At 50.0% G+C, this 18755-nt stretch overlaps 1 protein-coding gene across 5 annotated transcripts in view; it reads right to left on the bottom strand.

The window, feature by feature from the left end:
- IFT46 (intraflagellar transport 46) overlaps positions 1-18755 on the bottom strand; it is a 73823-nt gene that overhangs the window by 26532 nt on the left and 28536 nt on the right. For all 5 annotated transcript variants that reach the window (XM_077633575.1, XM_077633576.1, XM_077633580.1 and 2 more), the window contains exons 4-7: positions 16830-17070; positions 5537-5649; positions 3867-3933; positions 3128-3188 (exon numbers count right to left, since the gene is read on the bottom strand). In XM_077633575.1, the coding sequence (XP_077489701.1) occupies positions 3128-3188; positions 3867-3933; positions 5537-5649; positions 16830-17070 (482 nt within the window). The remainder of the gene's footprint in view (positions 1-3127; positions 3189-3866; positions 3934-5536; positions 5650-16829; positions 17071-18755) is intronic.

The following is an 18755-nucleotide window of genomic DNA, read 5'->3' as shown; positions in this document are numbered from 1 at the left end:
TGGACGTAGTCGAAGGCGCCGCAGCATTGATTGGCGTGGAGTGGAATTCCACTGGTTGTCTACGGGGAGCAAGCAGTTCACGGCGTTGCTGTAGCTTAGAGACCTCGGCTAAAAGGCGGGCAATTTGGTCGCCAACTGCTGCCATGTCCTCACGCAGAGGTGCCAGTATGCTGTGCTTTTGTGTAGCTTGAAGGCGACGGCGACCCTTGCGCACTTTATCACTGTACGACTGTTGGGCAGGGTCTGCAGGTTGATTGGGCTCAGAAAGCTCCGGCCAGTCGTCTTCATCCCACTGAAGAGCCGCAAACCTGTTGGATGTCTGTATCGGGGCTCTGTTTTCATTGGGAGGCACTTGCTTACGGATCCCACGCCTAACCTTCTCAGTTGCTTTCTGTTTTGTTGGGCAAGTTGGAGAGGTGATCTCGTGGTCGTCAGTCTTGCAAAGTCCGCACCTGTAAGACGGTGTGCCTTGTGGCCGAGCCTCATCTTGCGTTGCAAAAGGGCATGATCGGCGCATGTGGCCAGGTATGAAACAGCTGTAGCAATAGACAGCACTCGGTTTGTAAGGGCGAGGCCGCAGAATACAGCCATAGTAGTAAAGTCGTTCTGGGAGAGTTGGTGGGCCCTGTAGTGTGACGATGCACGAGCGCCCCTTTCCCATATACCGCGCTTGGAAGACACGGTGGGTTGGGCAGTACAGCTCACGCTGGATGGTCGTCTGGTCTTCGGCAACGTCGACGTTGTAAACAACACAGCGTTGTAGGTCCGAACCTTCTGCTAGGTACACCTGGACCGGCACCGAGATCTCACTTGTAATCGATATGCACTTGAGCGTTTGCAGACGCTCGACAGCAGCCAAAGTCGGGAGCCACACAGCGATGGTATTAGATTTCGTTCTAGACGTGAAGCCACGAAAACCTTTGGTCCCAAGACTCGCGTCTAGATTCGCCTGAAGAATCCTGTTCGGAATGTCTGTCAGGCTTTTGGCTGCCAGAGATTTAATGGCCACTTTATACGATACCGATTCCGATGTCGGCACAGCCACCTGGTAGGCATACGCTGGGCAGGAACGCTTGCCTTGTGAGCTGCAGTTGGCAGAAGACGAATCCTGTGCAGTGTCCCCTGATGAGCGCTTTTGAGAACTGCGGGAAGCCGGTGGCACGGATGGAGGTGCTGAAGACAGGTCCATTAGAGAGCTCTCCTCCTCACGCTGCACGGTTGAAGCCCCATCCAGGAGTGGAGGCTGGGCAGCCATTGCCGAGTTCCGCCCAGCGGGCAGATCGCTCGCGGGCTGAGGTGCATTTGGATAAGGCGGGATGTGCGCTCCCGCTGATGGACCGGGAGCAGGGACCGACGCCGGCGAAACCACCTTTGCCAGCGCGTCACCGGTGGCTCTAGGCCTAGCCTCGGAGCCCAGTCCAGCTGCCGGGATGACTGAAGGACATTTGCTTACTGCCACCCAGTCAGACGGCGCATAAGCCTCGGGAGCTTCCTGAGATGGTGCGAAGTCAGTTCTCTTGATATAAGGAACGTATTTATGCGGATGGCGAGATTTTTCACTGGAGCGATGTGCAGCCACCTTAGCAGGGACACTTCGCCACAACAACAAGACACTATTGGTCGGCCAAAGCTGCTTTTGCGCAGCATGTCCCTCCTTGTCGATGAAGAGTTATGGCGTAACTGTGGTCCAACACCGTGGATAACGCCTGTATACTTTCCTGAAGGCAGTGTGTCGTTGCCTCAAGATTATTTGGCATCACCTTATTGGTCGAGTGAAATCACACCTGCGTGTTTTTCTGCCCGTAGCGGTAAAAATACATCAAAGCCGAGACCGGCCTTTTGTGGCTTGAAGTTGCATGCCAGTCGGATCGGAAAAGAAAAGCTCTCATTCATCGCTGATTACGTTTGTTGTGCGAGGGTGCACCTGTTTCATTTCGGCATTCTCGTCGCAGCTCCCTCTGTGCTACATAAACAGTTCCTGTGCATCGTGCCGTCAATCGATGCGCGTCTTTGCAATTCAGCCATGTCTGCTACACGTGAAACAACTCTTCACAAGCTGATCGCGTCTAATCAGAATGATGCAAAGTCATCAAATTCTGGCGGCCGTGCGATATCACTTGTGTCTGGGCTTAGCGGTGTCTGTTGTGTCGCTGCGCATGACCTCTTCCCGTATGGTCATGCATTTGATATAAAATCGCTTGCGGTCAAGTTCTGAGGTCGTGTTTTTTTCTTCAATACAAGTTTGGTCATGTCTCTACTGTGTGTAAAACTATATGAACAAGTCCGGCGGACAGATTTTTTTTCTTTTTGGGCCGACAAACTGCGGATGCGGCCGTACTTAAGAGCGAGGTTTGTATACACGTGTTAGGCGGCACTTATTGAGCATGACGTTCCGCGTTCATTTTCCTGTCTGTCTTTTTTGTTCATTTATGAAGCATTCCTTCCACATATCCCGCACTGTTGCTCTTCTACTACGCTTCTGGCAGCACCGGCGACCCATAACTCTAATCTGGACGCCAGCACGTGCCGGCTTCCCTGGCAACGAGGAGGCTCATTCCTTAGCCCAAGGTTTCACATTCCGGGCAGGAGGAGTCGAGCTCCCTCTACGGGCCGGGGAGCGCCTGTTCTCCTTTCGTGATCTTCTCTCGTACTACCGGGAACAACGAAGGGAATATGCACCCCCAGACCCATCACTCACCATGGCGCAGGCCGCACACTGGCGACGACTACAAACTAGGACTGTTCCATACCCCATACTACTATATGCCCGATACCCAGACCAATTCCCCTCGTCATGCAAACTTTTCGGCAAACCAGGAGACTTTCTACACACCTTGCTCACATGCCACACCTTCGCTCACCCCCATCACCGACCATGTGGCGCAGTCTTACTGGGAGACTCTTATGGCCGAAACTTCTCAAGACCAGCGCCGGCTCATCTCCAGCACTCTGAGAAGGATTGCTATCCAAGGGCTATCCTTCGCATTGTAAGGGTGCCTCCTCACAGTGAGGGAGCATTCAAGAGCCATGTAGGGAGCTTCGCCCACACCATTTACATCGTTGTCAATAAAAGTGTCCACCACCTTCAACAACACACAAAACAGCTCTGCCTCACAGCAGCACTCACGACAGGCCATGGTGGCGTACTCCTCGAGCGAGCACTCCAGCTGTGCAGTGGGCACCTGCGCCTGCACAGTAAAACCAACCGCGGTTAGGTTAAACTACTGCCGTCTTTTTTGTCTGTTTTATTTTCTAATTTTGTCACGAGAGCTTTCTCCAAAGGGTTGCAGCGAGTAAGGAGGCTCGACCTTCGTTAGACTGACACATAAACGATTCGGTTCACATCGGGTGCCGTAAATGTAAACGTCGAGGGGGTGAACTAGCAAGCACTGGCGCGGCTGTGCATAGCACCGATACACACGCAGCTAACTTTCAGCGCGGAGACGTTAGAAAGCACTCTTACTGGGCCAGGCCGTTTTTCGTTGCCCCTTCTTGCTCAGCGCTAGCATAGGTGACGCGGCCAGGTTATCTGTAGTAGGGCGGTGCGGATGTAATTTTGGGTTTGTGTGCCACTCATCATCATGAAGGCAAAATAAATCGGATGCAAAAAATGCAGCGGCGGCAGCTTCTCGTACCATCATCATCAGCCCTATTACGCCCACTGCAGGACAAATGCCTCTCCCGTACCTGTGCCGGTCTCCCTTCGAACTTCTTTACCTGCTCATCCCCCATAACTCTCTTCTTCTTGCCTTCGCATGACCTTGCGTGAGCTTATTTCCTCTCCGAAGCCATTTGTTCTCTGCCTGTTCCCTCGTAGCCTCCACGTTTGTGCCCATCGGGGGGAATAAGGGCCTCGTGGATCTCACCTCTGCCAGCAGCTCCTCAAAGTCGGGCGGCCACTCCTGCATCAGGGACTCCACGTCGGGCATGCTCCTGCGCCGCGTTTTCAGAGAGCCCCGATGAACTGGCGTTCTTGTATTTTCGCACTGGGTGCATTCTCACAAAAAGATTTAAATGTGTTCCCACCACTCCTTACCGAAAAGGACGCCAGGGTGGCGCTACTGGTAATCCAATATGTCTGCCCTTGAGGGCAGCCACAGCGGTGTCAGTTTCTATTTTGATTCCGCTTTGAATCCTCGTGTTTGCAATATTAGCTCATTTAAAAAAAAAAACAGACTGGCTGGCAGCCAGTCACAAATTCGTCTTTTGTAGAGGTTGTAAACGCCGGCCATGCAACTTCGTTAGTGGTGACAGCGTCGTCGGGCATAGTGAGAGAGGGGGCCGCCGCGGTGGCTGAGTGGTTATGGCGCTCGGCTGCCGGCCCGAAAGACGCGGGTTCGATCCCGGCCGCGGCAGTCGAATTTCGATGGAGGCGAAATTCTAGAGGCCCGTGTGCTGTGCGATGTCAGTGCACGTTAAAGAACCCCAGGTGGTCGAAATTTCCGGAGCCCTTCACTACGGCGTCCCTCATAGCCTGAGTCGCTTTGGGACGTTAAACCCCCCTAAACCAAACCATAGTGAGAGAGCATCAGAACAGCGGCAAAAACCGTGTACACGGTGGGCTGCAGAAATCTGGAAGTCAACTTCTCTGCGCAGAAAAACTCCTTCAACAGGGCCGCCCGACCGGTTTTGGGGGCAGGAACTAGTCGCAGCGTTGGAGATTTCCCCAGTCAGAGATATCCCGCGAACTCTTGCTGTGCGTTTCTAAATTGCGCTATTACTGCGATTAAGGGATTAAGCTCAGCTCTCTGAAGCCACAGCTTTGCAGGTGCATCACACCTCCCGCACGTAGACGCCGCGACGGGAGGTGAAGAGCCTGTTGTGTCAATATCTACTGTTCAGCCTTGATAAAGCGGCTTGCCACTGGATATATACACTTTCCTAGAATCGTCGTCCCTGCAGGACAGCGATTATCGCCTCCCGCCATCAGGGTATCGTCCCCCTTTGTTTGCAGTGTGTCTATCACAACGTCACAACAATGTTACTTCTTCTCTTTTGGGCCGGACTTTAATTAATGTTCCTTTATCTATAACGTCTCTGAAACATTACAAATGTCACTAAAATGGTATAGTAACCTTGCAGGTGAATTTAATTAACGCTTGGCAAGGACGAGGGCAAATTTCAAGTTCTGCAATACATCACAAATGCAAGCCACTCACTTGCTTCCGAACACATACCATAAACATAGCGCTGTTATTGAAGGGTGACCCATGATAGTGCTGAATTAGTAGTAGTAAGTAATGTTTTCCAACAAAATATTGGGGCTGTACTGATAGTTGAAGACCTTTACTGTATGAACAGTGGCAAAAGTTATGCGGCAGAACGCTTCATATATATTTTAGCAATGTTGTTTTATAATTGAAATTTAAACATGTTAACATATAGAGTACAGTATTAGAACCATGTTTAGTCTGAACATTAAATTGTTTACGTACAGCATATTATTTGTCAGTTTAACCTGTATCGAATTTATAATGTTGGTGTTCTTGACGTGCAGGCTCGTTCCGACGCGCCGGTGGTTGCGCAGAGCACCGACCTGGTGTAGCGCACCGTGGGCGGCGGCCTGGCCCGGTGCAGCTCCTGGACGCTCTGCAGCCACAGGTCGATTTCGCGAGGCTGCTCCTCCGGGCGCTCCACGCACTTGACCACCTGAGCGTATGGCGGACACGATCAGAGTGTAGTCCCCACAAGCGGCGTTGCGAGGCGGCTGCACGGTGCGCCAACAGCGCGCACCAGTTTCAAGACCCATGCATGCAATCTTCAATCGCGCGGTGAGGAATGGGAAGAAGGCATACCTCATGACCACTCGCACTCACAACTACTCACTCGCACTCATAGCCACTCACACTCTTAACCACTCACTCACACTTACGTCCGCTCAAACTCGCGAGTCACAACCATTCACTCACACTGAGACAGTCGCTCATAATATAATGTTTGTATAGGTAGTATTCGGTTCTTACTGAAGTAGGAAGATGTGGAGTCATATCTTGATAAATTTTCAATAAAGCGAACAGATTTCACTCGCCCAGCCCCTACTCGCACTCATACCCACTCATTACAAACCATACTCACGTCCACTCTCTCGCACTCACACTCATGTCCACTTACAACCACTCACTGAAACTCACAGACGTGACAGTGAGTGAGGCGATATGAGTGCACTCATGAGTGTGCCGACCTATGGAAGAATGTGGGAGTGAAAGAAAATGATTCACGAATGCAAAATCAGGTGAAGAGCGTTGTTTTCAGCTATGCGTACGGCTATGCTTTACATTATTATTAACGATGTTTATTAACCTTCGTAATATCCGAGGCTCAAATTCGTTATATCCGACTTTCATTCCCAGCTCCAAAATTCAGATACCAACGTGTACATCTCAAAAGAACGATTTGTTTGGTACCACCCGCGGTGCTTGAGGGGGCTGGTGTGAGCGGGCGCCTTTTGCGATACGTTCATGGCTTCCTGAGCGGGCGCACCATGCGCGTACGAGTAGGGGGTAAGCTCTCCAAGCCTCGCCCGGTCGACATGGGCGTGCCGCAGGGCTCTGTCCTATCACCATTTCTGTTTAATGTGGACATGTCGGTGGTGCCGGCCTCCCTCCCCACGAGCGGCCGACACCATGTGTACATGTCCATATATGCAGACGACATAGCTCTGTGGTGCCGGGGACCACCGGGCGAGGCGTTCCGCGTGCGGGGGTGCCTTCAGGGAGCCCTGACCGCAATCGATGCCAGCTTGCGCGGCCTTGGTCTGTCGCTGAGCGCGGACAAATCGGTGGCCATGGCCTGCGTTTCGCGCTCGCGCGCGCACCTTGCGCCACTGTCACTGGACGGGACTCCGATTCCTTGGCGTAAATCGGTGCGGTACCTTGGCCTGGACATCGACTGGCGCCTTTCCTTCCGCCCCGCGGCGACCAAGGCCTGTCTGCAGATGAAGAGGATCACCGCCGCCGTGCACAAGCTCACCGCTCGAGGCCAGGGCATCTCCCAGCAAGCCGCGCTGCGGCTATACAATGCCGCAGCTTTGGGGGCGGTGCTCTATGCGCTGCCGCTCGTCACGGTGCGCAAGCCGTGCTGGAAGAAACTCGAGCTTCAGCACCGCAAGTCCCTGCGCGTGTGCCTAGGCCTGCCCAAAAACTCGAAGTGCGCCTCAACGTTGGCCGAGGCAGGAGCGTGGCCACTTGAGCTCCAAGCAGCGCGCAGGGCATTGAATCGCATCGACCGGCTTCACCGCGCACCGGACGGCGGCTCGCTGTTGCAGCGTATGCGCTCGCACCCGCGCTCACGAATGGGCGCGGCGCTACTCGAGTATGAGCAATTGACCCAAGGCCCACCCCCCTACGGCTACTGCGCGCCCTGGCCTACTGCCGCGGAGGTACAGCGAGAGATCGTCGGCATTGCGGGAAAGCGGAGCACACCCCTCTGTGCTGTGCAGCAGCTGGCCAGAGCCGTCATACACGAGGAGCTCCAGGACCATCTCCTCGTGTACACCGACGGCTCAGTGGCCCGCGACAGCTGCTCCCTTGCTGCGGCGGCCACCATCCCCGCCCTGCGACTGCACAGCCAGCAACACGCAGCCTTCCTGGGCTCCTCCACCACCGCGGAGTTGATGGGGATCCGGCTCGGGCTGGACCTGCTCCTCACCCTCGGCCCTCCGCCGCCCAGGAGTGCTCTGCTGTGCGACTCCCGCGCCGCCCTCAGCCGCCTGCAATCTAACGGCCGCGGTACCCCACTAGTGCGAGAAATTCGCTCGCGCATCGAGCGCCTCGCGCAGAGAGGTTGTGCTGTGCGTGCACAGTGGGTGCCCGGTCACTGCGGCATCGCCGGCAACGAAGAAGCTGACGACCTCGCGACCGCTGCACACCAACTACCGGCCAGCGATCTGCCCCTTGCGCTGGAAGACGTGCGTGCGGCCATCCATGACCATCTCCGAAAGCAGCACCCCGACCCACGCATCGCGGGAGGTGACCGCATCGACAGTGTCACCGGCTGTCGCGCACTTACACGGTCACAACGTGCAATGATCCTCCGCGCGCGCATTGGCTGCGTGTGGCCCGGGGAACGACGGGTGCGTCACGGAATCGCGACGAGTGATGTGTGTGACGGATGCGGTGCAGTGGAAACACTAGAACACCTGCTCCTTCACTGTGCCGCGTTCGCCGATGCTCGTTGCGATATGCTCGCGGCCTATAGGGCGCAGGGCATACTACCAGACTCCATCAAGACGCTACTGTGGCCGCAGGGCAGTGCGCGCACTCGTGAGCGAACTTTGGTGAGCCTCTGTGCATTCCTCGAACACACGGGCTTGACGTCCCGTCTGTTCTTCGTCAGGTAGTTACACGCAGTGACCGAACGCTCCGCGAGTTCTACCTTGAACGATTAATAACTGGACGCCCCACTCCAGGTGTAACCAACACAGTGCTGTGCGCGTGTGTGATTTAATTCTTCTAAAATGAACTAATCACGCGCACAACCTGGACACATTTCTTATTGTGTATAGTCAAAGTCAAAGTCATTTTATTCAGGCAGCAGTAATAGGTGCCTAGGAGGCAGACATAAAGGCAAATTAATGCCTGACTCAGTGTCGGCCCCCTTCCCCCCTTCCCAAACACATCACTCAACAGCAGGTACAGTCACATCGTTGAACAAAGTTTCGATCAACATAAAAGGAACACATTAATACAGCATATATAGTATACAGGGCTAAGTCATACTGCGAGGAAACAAACAGCCAATATAAATCGCATGCAGTAATAGGCAGAGAAAATAAACAAGCGGGAACAATAAAACATTCACAACAAAAACCATCTGGTGTCTACTTGGAACCCAAAAAAAAGGAAATAGTCAAAATTGTGTGCTAAGAAAAAATGTGTTAATGTTTCTGTTAAAGGCTAGAGCTGAAGAACTGTCAGTAATAATATTCATAACCATGGCGTGCTTATTCAAGAAGTCAGGAATCTGATATGTTAACTTTTGTGTTCCGTAGTTTGTACGAATCCTGTCTCTGTTATAAATGGTATGCCGGAGATTGTACATGTGTTATTTATGAAGATATTTCTCTGTGAACGATGATGCATTCTGTTTGATTTGAGTGTATATAGCTACTGCTAGTTTTTTACATAGGATGTTTGTGATAGTCAGGATTCGGTGTTTTTGGAATAACGGTGCTGTATGAGTTCGGCGTGGGACATTTTCTATTTGGCGCAGAAAATGTTTTTGTAGTACATGTAGGTTTTCTAAATTTGTTTTTGTGGTCGTACCCCATACAAGAAGACAGTAGTGCAGACGGGAGTGTATTAGAGCATAATACAATTGCTTTTTTAACCATGGTGGTAGCAAATCCTTTAGTTTATAGGTGAGCCCAATCGTTCTTGAAATATCTGTTCGAACTTTTGCGACATGTGCAGACCAGTTTAGGTGTTCCTGAAAGATTACACCTAGAAATTTATGTGATGCAACGCGTTCGATCTGTTCATTGCCGAAGCGCAGAAGAATGTCTGACATACATTTATTTTTTGGTCGAAATACAATATATTTTGTTTTGTTCGTGTTTAGGGCTAGTTTATTTACGTCGAGCCATACCGATAGGTTACACAGCCAGACATTCGCCTGCCTCTCAATATCTACAATATTCGCACCAGAAAAAAAGGCGTTAGTGTCATCGGCATACAGGATAATTTGCGGGGTTAGTGGAATATTTACAATATCATTGATATATAACAGAAACAATAAAGGACCAAGTATAGACCCTTGTGGTATCCCATATGCGATAACACCAATATCTGACTGCGCTTTGCCTACCGCTGTGTACTGAAATCTGTTTGACAGGTAACTCTTAATTAAGTCGAGAGCAACGCCTCTAATTCCGTAGTTGGGTAACTTTTGCAGTAAAATTTCATGTTTGATAGAGTCGAATGCTTTTTTGAAATCAAGAAACAATCCTACTGTATACAATTTATGCTCAAAGTTATCTATTATTTGATCTTTATTATATAGAAGGGCCGTCTCCGTTGACTTACATTTTTGGAACCCATACTGTTGTTCTACTATGACGTCGTTTTGCTGGAAGTAGTTTAGAAGGCGTGTATTTATAACTTGTTCTATTATTTTAGAAAAGATTGGCAAGACAGAGATAGGTCTGTAGTTATTAAGGCTACATTTATCACCTCCTTTATGAACAACGGATACTCTTGCGATTTTCAGTTTATCAGGAAAGACACCCGAACTTAGGATCAAATTGCATATATGCGACAAAGGGCGGCTAAATAGATGTGCAACTGATTTTATTGGTTGCGCTTTCAAGTTATCCACTCCGCAAGCACTACTGTTACTTAGCTTTTTTAGTAGCGTAAATATTTCTGCCTCTGTAGTAGGAGTCAAATAGATTGAACCCGCAACAGCCGAACCCATATATGATTTGCAGTCAAGGTTAGAGCTATCCGCGTTGTTCGTATTAAATGCTCCTGCGTTTAGGAAGTGTTTGTTGAATTTATTTGCTAGCGAGGTTCCCGTATAAGTTGTGCCTTCAATATTCAATTCCTTGAGTTCTTTCTTCTGAGTATTTGACATGAGATGGTTTGCGGTTTGCCACATTTTTCTTGGGTTGTTGATGACACCTGCAAACTTGTTTTCGTAGTAGGAATGGCGCGCTTTTTTAATGTCATGTCCTAGTTTGTTTCTTATTTTCTTATATTGATTTAAGTAGTCCAGAGCTCTAGTTCTGATAAATAGAGCGAAAAGTCTGTCACGTTCCTTGATTTTGTTTAAAAGTGTTCTGTTAATCCACGGCTTTCTTACTTTCCTAGTTTTCCTGAATTCTATTACTGGAAATGATTGTTTATAAGTGTTCTCAGCTTTCTCTGAAAATAAATTGTACGCCATTACTGGGTCCTCTGAACAGTAAACGTCATCCCAATTTGTTTGCGCTGTTAGTCTTTCAAATATCTTAATTGTTTCTTCATTAATAACCGTGTACTGAATCCACGTGCGCGAGGGTCGCGCCGTGTGTTGTGTAAGGTGTGTTAGAACAATAAAGATCGGTAGATGGTCGCTCAGGTCCGCTAATAAAACACCAGATTCAATATCGGCTGAGCTACAGTTCGTGAAACAAAGATCTAACAAGGTTCCAGAATTGTTTGTTACTCTCGTCGGTACATAAATTACATTTTCATACCCGTATAAAAGAAACACATCAGTAAGTTTTTGATTATTCAAATCAGGACAAAGAATGTCTACATTGAAATCACCAAGGAAAACAACCGATGAGCTATATTGTATGCAGCACTCCAACATTTCTTCAAGAAATTCAAGAAACATAGACAGTGTTCCAGATGGAGGTCGGTATACTACCACACATACTATGCCCTCGCACTTTATCATAACCGTCTCAAAATGAGGACTAATTCGGCAGTATTTTGAGATAACACTGCAACTTAAATTTTCCTTGACATAAACGGTCACGCCTCCACCTCTTGTATTAGTACGAAAAATTGACGTATGTTTGTACCCGCTAAATTCAATAACATTCATTTCATTGGAAAACCAGGTCTCAGTGAAAGCGAACAAGTCAAACCGATGATTTAACGAGTCCAGAAGCATATCCCACGCGTCCTTTTTTGTTCGTAGGCTTTGAGCATTTAGGTGGCAGACAGAAAAGGCCTTAGCACAACGAGTCTTGTAATCACGGAAAGAAACAGCGTCATGATAGCCGCCTTTAGAAATGCAGTTTGTCATTGGCATAAAGCCAGTAAGTAAGCAACTCTTGGCCCATCAGAATCCTTATCGTATTTTCTCTAGATCATCGACAGAAGCTATCCTGATAATCTTGCTACGAGGGGCCCGACGCACAAACAGCTTTCCGTTCTTAACCCAGGCAAACTCGTATTCCTTTTCTTTCGCCTTCGACTTCATTCTCCACAACAAGTCCTTATTTTGTGCTGTAAGGTTCTCGTTTAAGAATATCTTTGACTGTTTGTCCTTCAGTTCATTCTTCTTGCTTAGCCACTTGTCCCTAGTCACACGAGATGAAAAGCGAACTAGCACAGGTGCTATCCTTTCCGAAGCGTCTTTATCGCCCCTGAGTGGAAGTCGATGCACTGCCTCAACGTCGGCCTCGGAAAGTCGAGCAATCTCAAGTTCATCGGCCAGAAGGTTAATTTTGTCTAAAAGCTTTTCGTCGGTATGCTGAGGCAGTCCATGTATTTCCATATTCTGCTCTCTGCTATACTGCTCGAGATTGTTGATCTCTTGCCTCAGTTTCTTTGTTTCTTGGTCATCAACTTTTTCTTCAAGCTTTTCCATGCGTTTCTTTAAGCCAGTTATGTCTGCGCTTTGAGTTTCCATGCGCGTGAGGACTTCATCGTATTTATCAGACATTGCTTTTACTGAGCTCTCAATGCAGCCCACGGTGGTCATAATAGCCTCAATGTTGTCTAATTTCGACTTCATTTCCAGTACAGTAGCAAGCTTGCTCTGTATGTCAGCAATTTCTTTTGCCAAGTCTAGGCCGGCCTCTTTCTGCTTTGTTGTGCCCTGTCCCCTCGCCTCTTTCATTTCATTTCTTCATACTGCCTGCTGTCCTTTATTTCCGCTGCCCCAGCTCAGGTGCTTCAGTATCGATGGCAGATTCCGGGGCTAGCAAAAATCTTTTCCTTCCTTTTTACTATTATTTTTAATAAAACCACTACAACAACAACAACCACCCGCATCCCTCTGCGACCACTGGTTCTCCCGCCATGGACCTCCGAAGGTCGCCCTCATTACGGTTTTGAGGACCAAAGGTCGTCGGTACGAATCCCTCATCAATTCGACTAACAACGTTGTGCGCCGAATTGTCCCGATTCATTTTCCACCACTCCGAACTCTCTGCGCCGAACGGGTGGGCTACAGTTTTGTCACAAATGGCGATCCCAAGTGGCACCAGTCTCGGCACCCGCTCAGACTATACATATACACACCATTTTACGAGGAGAGGGCAGGAGAGAGAGAAATACTCTCAAACACGTGCGCTGCGCGACACCCCACTGTTGCCATCCTCCCTGGGCTGATAATCCGGCGCGCGGAGCAACGTTCGGCTGGTTAGCCACCGGTCAAGCGCGTGTTTGCGTCTGTACAACAAAAGCTGCAATGTTGTACGGAAATTCAACGTCCTCTAGACATCAATGTTTTATTGCCGGGTGCGGCAATAGTCACCGGAAGTAATAAAAAAAGCCGTAAGAATGTACGCGCGCCATGTTATGCGAAGGTCTCAGCGTGTCTGCGATGTCTGTTTCTTCACCGCTTTCCCTGCGGCCCCGAGTTGCATTGGTAGTGGGCGTAGTTTGGCGAACAGAAAATACTTGCGCCAACAACAAGCTTACACATCAGCGCATTTTGTGATTGAAATGCAGACAGAAGCAAACCCATTGCCCGTGCTTAATATCGCACGCGGAAGGAAGCACAGGGTCTAGTTTGCCAAACTATATCCTGCACATCGTCAAGCTTTTGGATGGCCTTGGCAAAGCTGTTTTAATTCAGCAGTACACGATGTAACGACTTCGCGAATGTGGCCACAACTTCGTTTCGCCACCCCACGTGTTCACGAATATGGGGAGCGTGTGGGCGTCGCCACCTAAAAAAAAAACATTCTGTTAGTACAATAATACTAGCTTCATTTTCAAAATGACATGAATGATAGCGGCGACACGAACTTTTACCCAACTGCAAAGTGAGCATTCAAAAATGCAGCCACGGCAACGTAAGAAGAAAGAACATACGACATGAGCGGGACGGTAAACTCTGCCATGCATTGTAATGAATCATTCGACTGAAATCACATCGAATGCACTGTACGAAAACCCACTATGCATGACCATGCCAGAGATAAGACAAAATCAACGAGTTGAGCAGTGCCCCTACCTGAATGAGATTGCAATTCTCAACAAAGGTGCGCTTATTCGGCCTGTCAGTAAGCAGTAATAGCGTGTTGCTTTCAGTGAACTGGCTTGTAACGCTCGTAGTATGAACAGCCCTACTCGAGTTGCAGGAGGGAGCGAATTTCAATTTTATCGCGCGTATCGCCGCAAACAAACAATGAAATGATCCGACGTTGATTCGTTTCGGTCACAGAGCTCACTGTTGTCTCCCGAATGCTCAGTTTTCGAACAGAGTACTCTTTCGTAAGCTCTGCATCTAAATTGTCACACTCGACATCTCCAAGCAGGCAGCGCAAGCGTTAATTGGAAACTGTGCTCCACGAAAAACGAGATATTCGATTGATCTATGCGATCTTGAGTTTCAGCGCATTTTGCTTTCGTTTCTCCAACATGCAACACGGTGCAACTTTTGCCGTACAGGCAACTGGCGACAAAAACTACACGCGTGAACTGCGAGCATGGCACTCACCGACGCTGATTGTTCGCTCCGTCGAAGCATGGCCGCTTGCTCTCGCTGGTTGTTGCAGGCGCTAATGGCACAGCACACACGAGGAGTAACACTAGGTGAACCCCCATGCACCATTTTTAGGCTTGGCAGGAATAAAACGGACGGATGACACTGCTAGAAACCACATGCTGTTCCGTGTGCAGCCCACGGGCTGCAGATTATCAGTCCACGATGGCGTCGGCGGTAGGCGGCGCTCGGGTAAAACAAACGTGGCGGCGCCCAGCTACCAAAACTAAAAGCGTGTTATAGCGGAACGCCAGCATAGGAGGTAAACCGGCCGGCGCGACGAGTGCGCTCACGCGGCCACGTGATGGGGGCGAGGTTTTATTTATTTATTTATTTATTTGAGGCCCGTAGGGCATTGTGCAAAGGGGGCGGCAAAACATCAAGATCAAATTTATAAGGGGACAAGCAAAAACAGGGAAACAAGGCACTATACATGATCAGTAAAAATTTGAAACACCTCATTATAATACAGAACAGTTGACATATGAAAACAGAAATAGGAACGCATGATAAGTAAAGGTAAAGTTGACCTAAGAACACCGAAATAAATCCCCCAAAAAATGAACACAGGGTACATCACACAAAAAATAAAATTAAAAAGCACATGGCGCGTTTACTATTGTCAACAAAATTTAGAAAACAACAATACAAACAAAAAGAGAGAAAAAAGTAAACGAAATGCGTAACAGAAAACGTAAAAGAGATTGCATCAACATGTTAAGATGGCTTCAATGAAATGTGCCATGAGTTGGTGATGGAAGGTATCAGGATCAGGCAGTGAGGCGATGTTGTCTGGGAGGTTATTCCATAATCTGATGGCTCGTAGAAGTGCTAATGAATTGAAAGCTAATGTGTCACCATAGATGCGTGTGAAACTGAGATGATTGTGCAATCTTTTCGATGTGCGAGATGGGACATCTAGGTGAAATGAGCACGATCTATTGGAGTGCACGTACTTGTAAAATAGCGTTAGTAAAGCGATGTCACGGCGTGTGCCTAAAGATTGCAAAGAAAGATCGGTTTTAATCTGATTGACGCTTGAATGGTAGTTATGTTGCAGCAATTTGATGTTGCACGATGTTGCAGCAATTTGATCACATGACCGGCCGCCATCTTGAAATCTCGGACGGACAAGAACCGTTTGAATGCATGGAGGAAGGAAAGAACTCAGGAGAGGCGGTTACGTCACATTTTCTGAAGCCGCACCCCCCTCCCCCTACTTGGCCGCCGTCTCAGCGCGCTTGCGCATGCGCACCAGACCATGGTAGCAAACGACGCCGCTGCGCCGGCGGCCAGACTCCCAGCAGTCCACGCGAAAGCGCGTGACTTCCGGCACATTCTTTGGTGCCGGATAGCTCGGATAGCGAGTGCCTCTTCTGAGCTTTCCTTCCTCCATGTTCAAATGCGAGTAGCAAGAGGTGCCCTAGTGGAGGGCTCCGGAATAATTTCCACGTTCGCTGACACGGTGCGTTCCGCAGTATGCCGCAGCATTATGCTCGGTTGCGGCAACAGCGAATAAACTAACGCAATCGTCGTGCGCACAGAATGAAATTGAAATTGGTTTTTAGGGAAATAGCGACCCGCCGCGGTGGCTGAGTGGTTAGGGCGCTCGACTACTGATCCGGAGTTTCCGGGTTCGAACCCTACAGCGGCGGCTGCGTTTTTATGGAGGAAAAACGCTAAGGCCCCCCTTGTGCTGTGCGATGTCAGTGCACGTTAAAGATCTCCAGGTGGTCGAAATTATTCCGGAGCCCTCCACTACGGCACCTCCTCTTCCTTTCTTCTTTCACTCCCTCCTTTATTCCTCCCTTACGGCGCGGTTCGGGTGTCCAACGATATATGAGACAGATACTGCGCCATTTACTTTCCCCAAAACCAATCATTATTATTATAAATAGCTCAGCATATCTGTCTCACATATCAGCGGACACCTGAACCGCGCCATAAGAGAAGGAATAAATGAGGGAGAAAGAGGTGCCGTTGTGGAGGGCTCTGGAATAACAGGGCTCCTCGATTTTACGATAAAATAAATTGGTTTTGAAGAAAGCAAAGCGTGAAGTCTCACCTCTCGGTGGGCACCTGAACTGCGCCGTGAGGGGAGAGGAAAAGGAGGAAGTGAAAGAGGCTAGTGGAGGGAAAATCAGTTTTGAGCAAAGGAAATGGCGCAGTATCTGCCTCGGTGGACACCTGAACCACGCTTTAAGGGAAAGTACAGAGGAGAAGGGTGAAAGAGGTAAGGGGGGCTTAATTATACTACAGCACGTTTTGTTGATAAACACGAAGGAGCTCTTTAAGTCATGGATTGCACATGACGTCGTCGTGCGGAAATAATGCATGAGCAAGTGATCTTGAATGAATGAAATACGTAAATCACGACGGTTTCCACAATTCCAACTCACAGCCTTGCTGGAGGCGGCGAGGCGGGCGTCCCTGGACAGCGCCCGCAGCCTGAGCGCCAAGATGGAGGGCTCCGACTGCTGTGCGCTCGGCTCGTCCAGCACGCGCAGCCCCAGCAACTGAGCGGTGCTGCCGTCCGGCCGGGGAACCTTGAGGAAGGCGTCAATGTCGCCCACCGCCGGTATGAGCTCCGGCACGAACGGACGCAGCTCCTGGTCCAGCTCCACCGTCTGGGGGGTGTACCTGTCGGCATAGACGCATGGCTACTTCTCTTCTCATACACCTTCTCTTATTTCTTCTTTTTCTGTTTTTCTATTTTTTTTTGCCTGGTCCATGTCTGACGCGAGGCCGATGCGACTGGGCGAAGCGCGCGGTAGCTTTCCATGGCGTCAAAGGAGGCGGAGTTTCACTACTCATGATCGGCCACTAGGGGGCCGGAGCGATCGGACGTGCTTCGTATGAGCTCCGCAAACTTTTCGCCTAGTGCCCGGTTTATGACCACATCCACCTGAAATTTCACCCGCCAGTGCTGCAAGAAGACACCCGTCACACCTGAACCAATTTTGGTGATTCGTGAGTGCCGTGCGGCCGATTTAGACCAACTTTTGCGTTCCGACTCGACCATGCCACGCTAAGCCTGACGCGGAGAAGGCCTAGCAAGCAACGCCGACCGAAGGCCGGCGATGGAGCTGATGGTGGAAGGAGACAACCTCTCGCACGACGACGCCGCTTCGCCGGAATGGATCCTTGTGCATCGTGCCAAAGAACTCAGGCAAGAAGCCGCTCAGGCCGCCGCGGAGGCTAACAAAGCCCGGAGAGCCAGCAAAGCCGCCGACGCCCAGCCGAGCAAGCTAAACAAACCCAAGCGCAAGCAAGGGTCCATCGGCTCCGCAGCTACCAAAGGAAGACCTCAAGATAGTGCTCAGACCAAGAGGGGGTCTTGACATCCGCCTATTCAGTAAAACTCTGCTCGCCGACCTCATAATCAAGGAAGCAGGGCTCAGCCATGTGCAAGCGCAAGAAGACCACATAAAGCCTAACGCGACATCCAACTCTATCCTCGTGAGCACGCTTGACGAACAGCGCGCTAAGCAGTACGCCGGCATACAGCAAATCAAGGTGAACGACAAAATGCTCGACATCGTCACCCATGTGATGGCACCCCACGACACCGCGGCCGGGGTCATCTTCGGCATACCGGAATACGACACCGCCGAAGACATCACCGGCAGCTTGGTGGACTACAACAGGACTGCATCGACACTTGTAGCAAAGCGATTAGGCAAGTCCAACTCAGTTGCAATCACTTTTGACGGCATACATGTTCCATTCTGGGTCCATTACCGAAACACGGCATATAGGTGTCCAACGATATATGAGACAGATACTGCGCCATTTCCTTTCCCCCAAAACCAATTATTATTATTATTATACAGACCACTAAGACACAAGGTCGAAGCATGCAATTTCTGTTGGAAAACCGGGCACAGGCCCGACGTATGCCCAAACCCGAGTCAGAAACGATGCCATGAATGCGGCAAGCAAGAACCCCCAGACCCGAACGAATGCAACCCGCTATGCATTGTGTGCGGTGGAGAGCATGAGACGAGAACTAGCAGGTGCAAACACAGATTCAAACCCAGAAGCACGAAGACGCCTATACAGAGCAGCGAGGAAAGGAAGACCAACGAAGCCGGGGAAGTGGCGGGCACTGATGGCGACGAAACGAGAAAGACGAGATCTCGGGTCGGGAGCACGCCGATCTGGGGCAACGGAACGAGGACAGCCAACAAAACCGACGCGAGCCCTGCAAAAGAGCTAAGGACCAGTTCCAACTCCGGGTCCAGGCCCAAGTCATTATCCAGGTCGAGATCCGGATCCAGGACCAGGTCGGGATCTAGGTCCGAGTCCAGGCCCAAAGGTGCACC

Source organism: Amblyomma americanum, chromosome 8, assembly GCF_052857255.1.
Source record: "Amblyomma americanum isolate KBUSLIRL-KWMA chromosome 8, ASM5285725v1, whole genome shotgun sequence".
NCBI lineage: Eukaryota > Metazoa > Arthropoda > Arachnida > Ixodida > Ixodidae > Amblyomma > Amblyomma americanum.
Note: the sequence above shows the minus strand (reverse complement) of the source record. Positions and strands in the feature narration are given on the sequence as shown.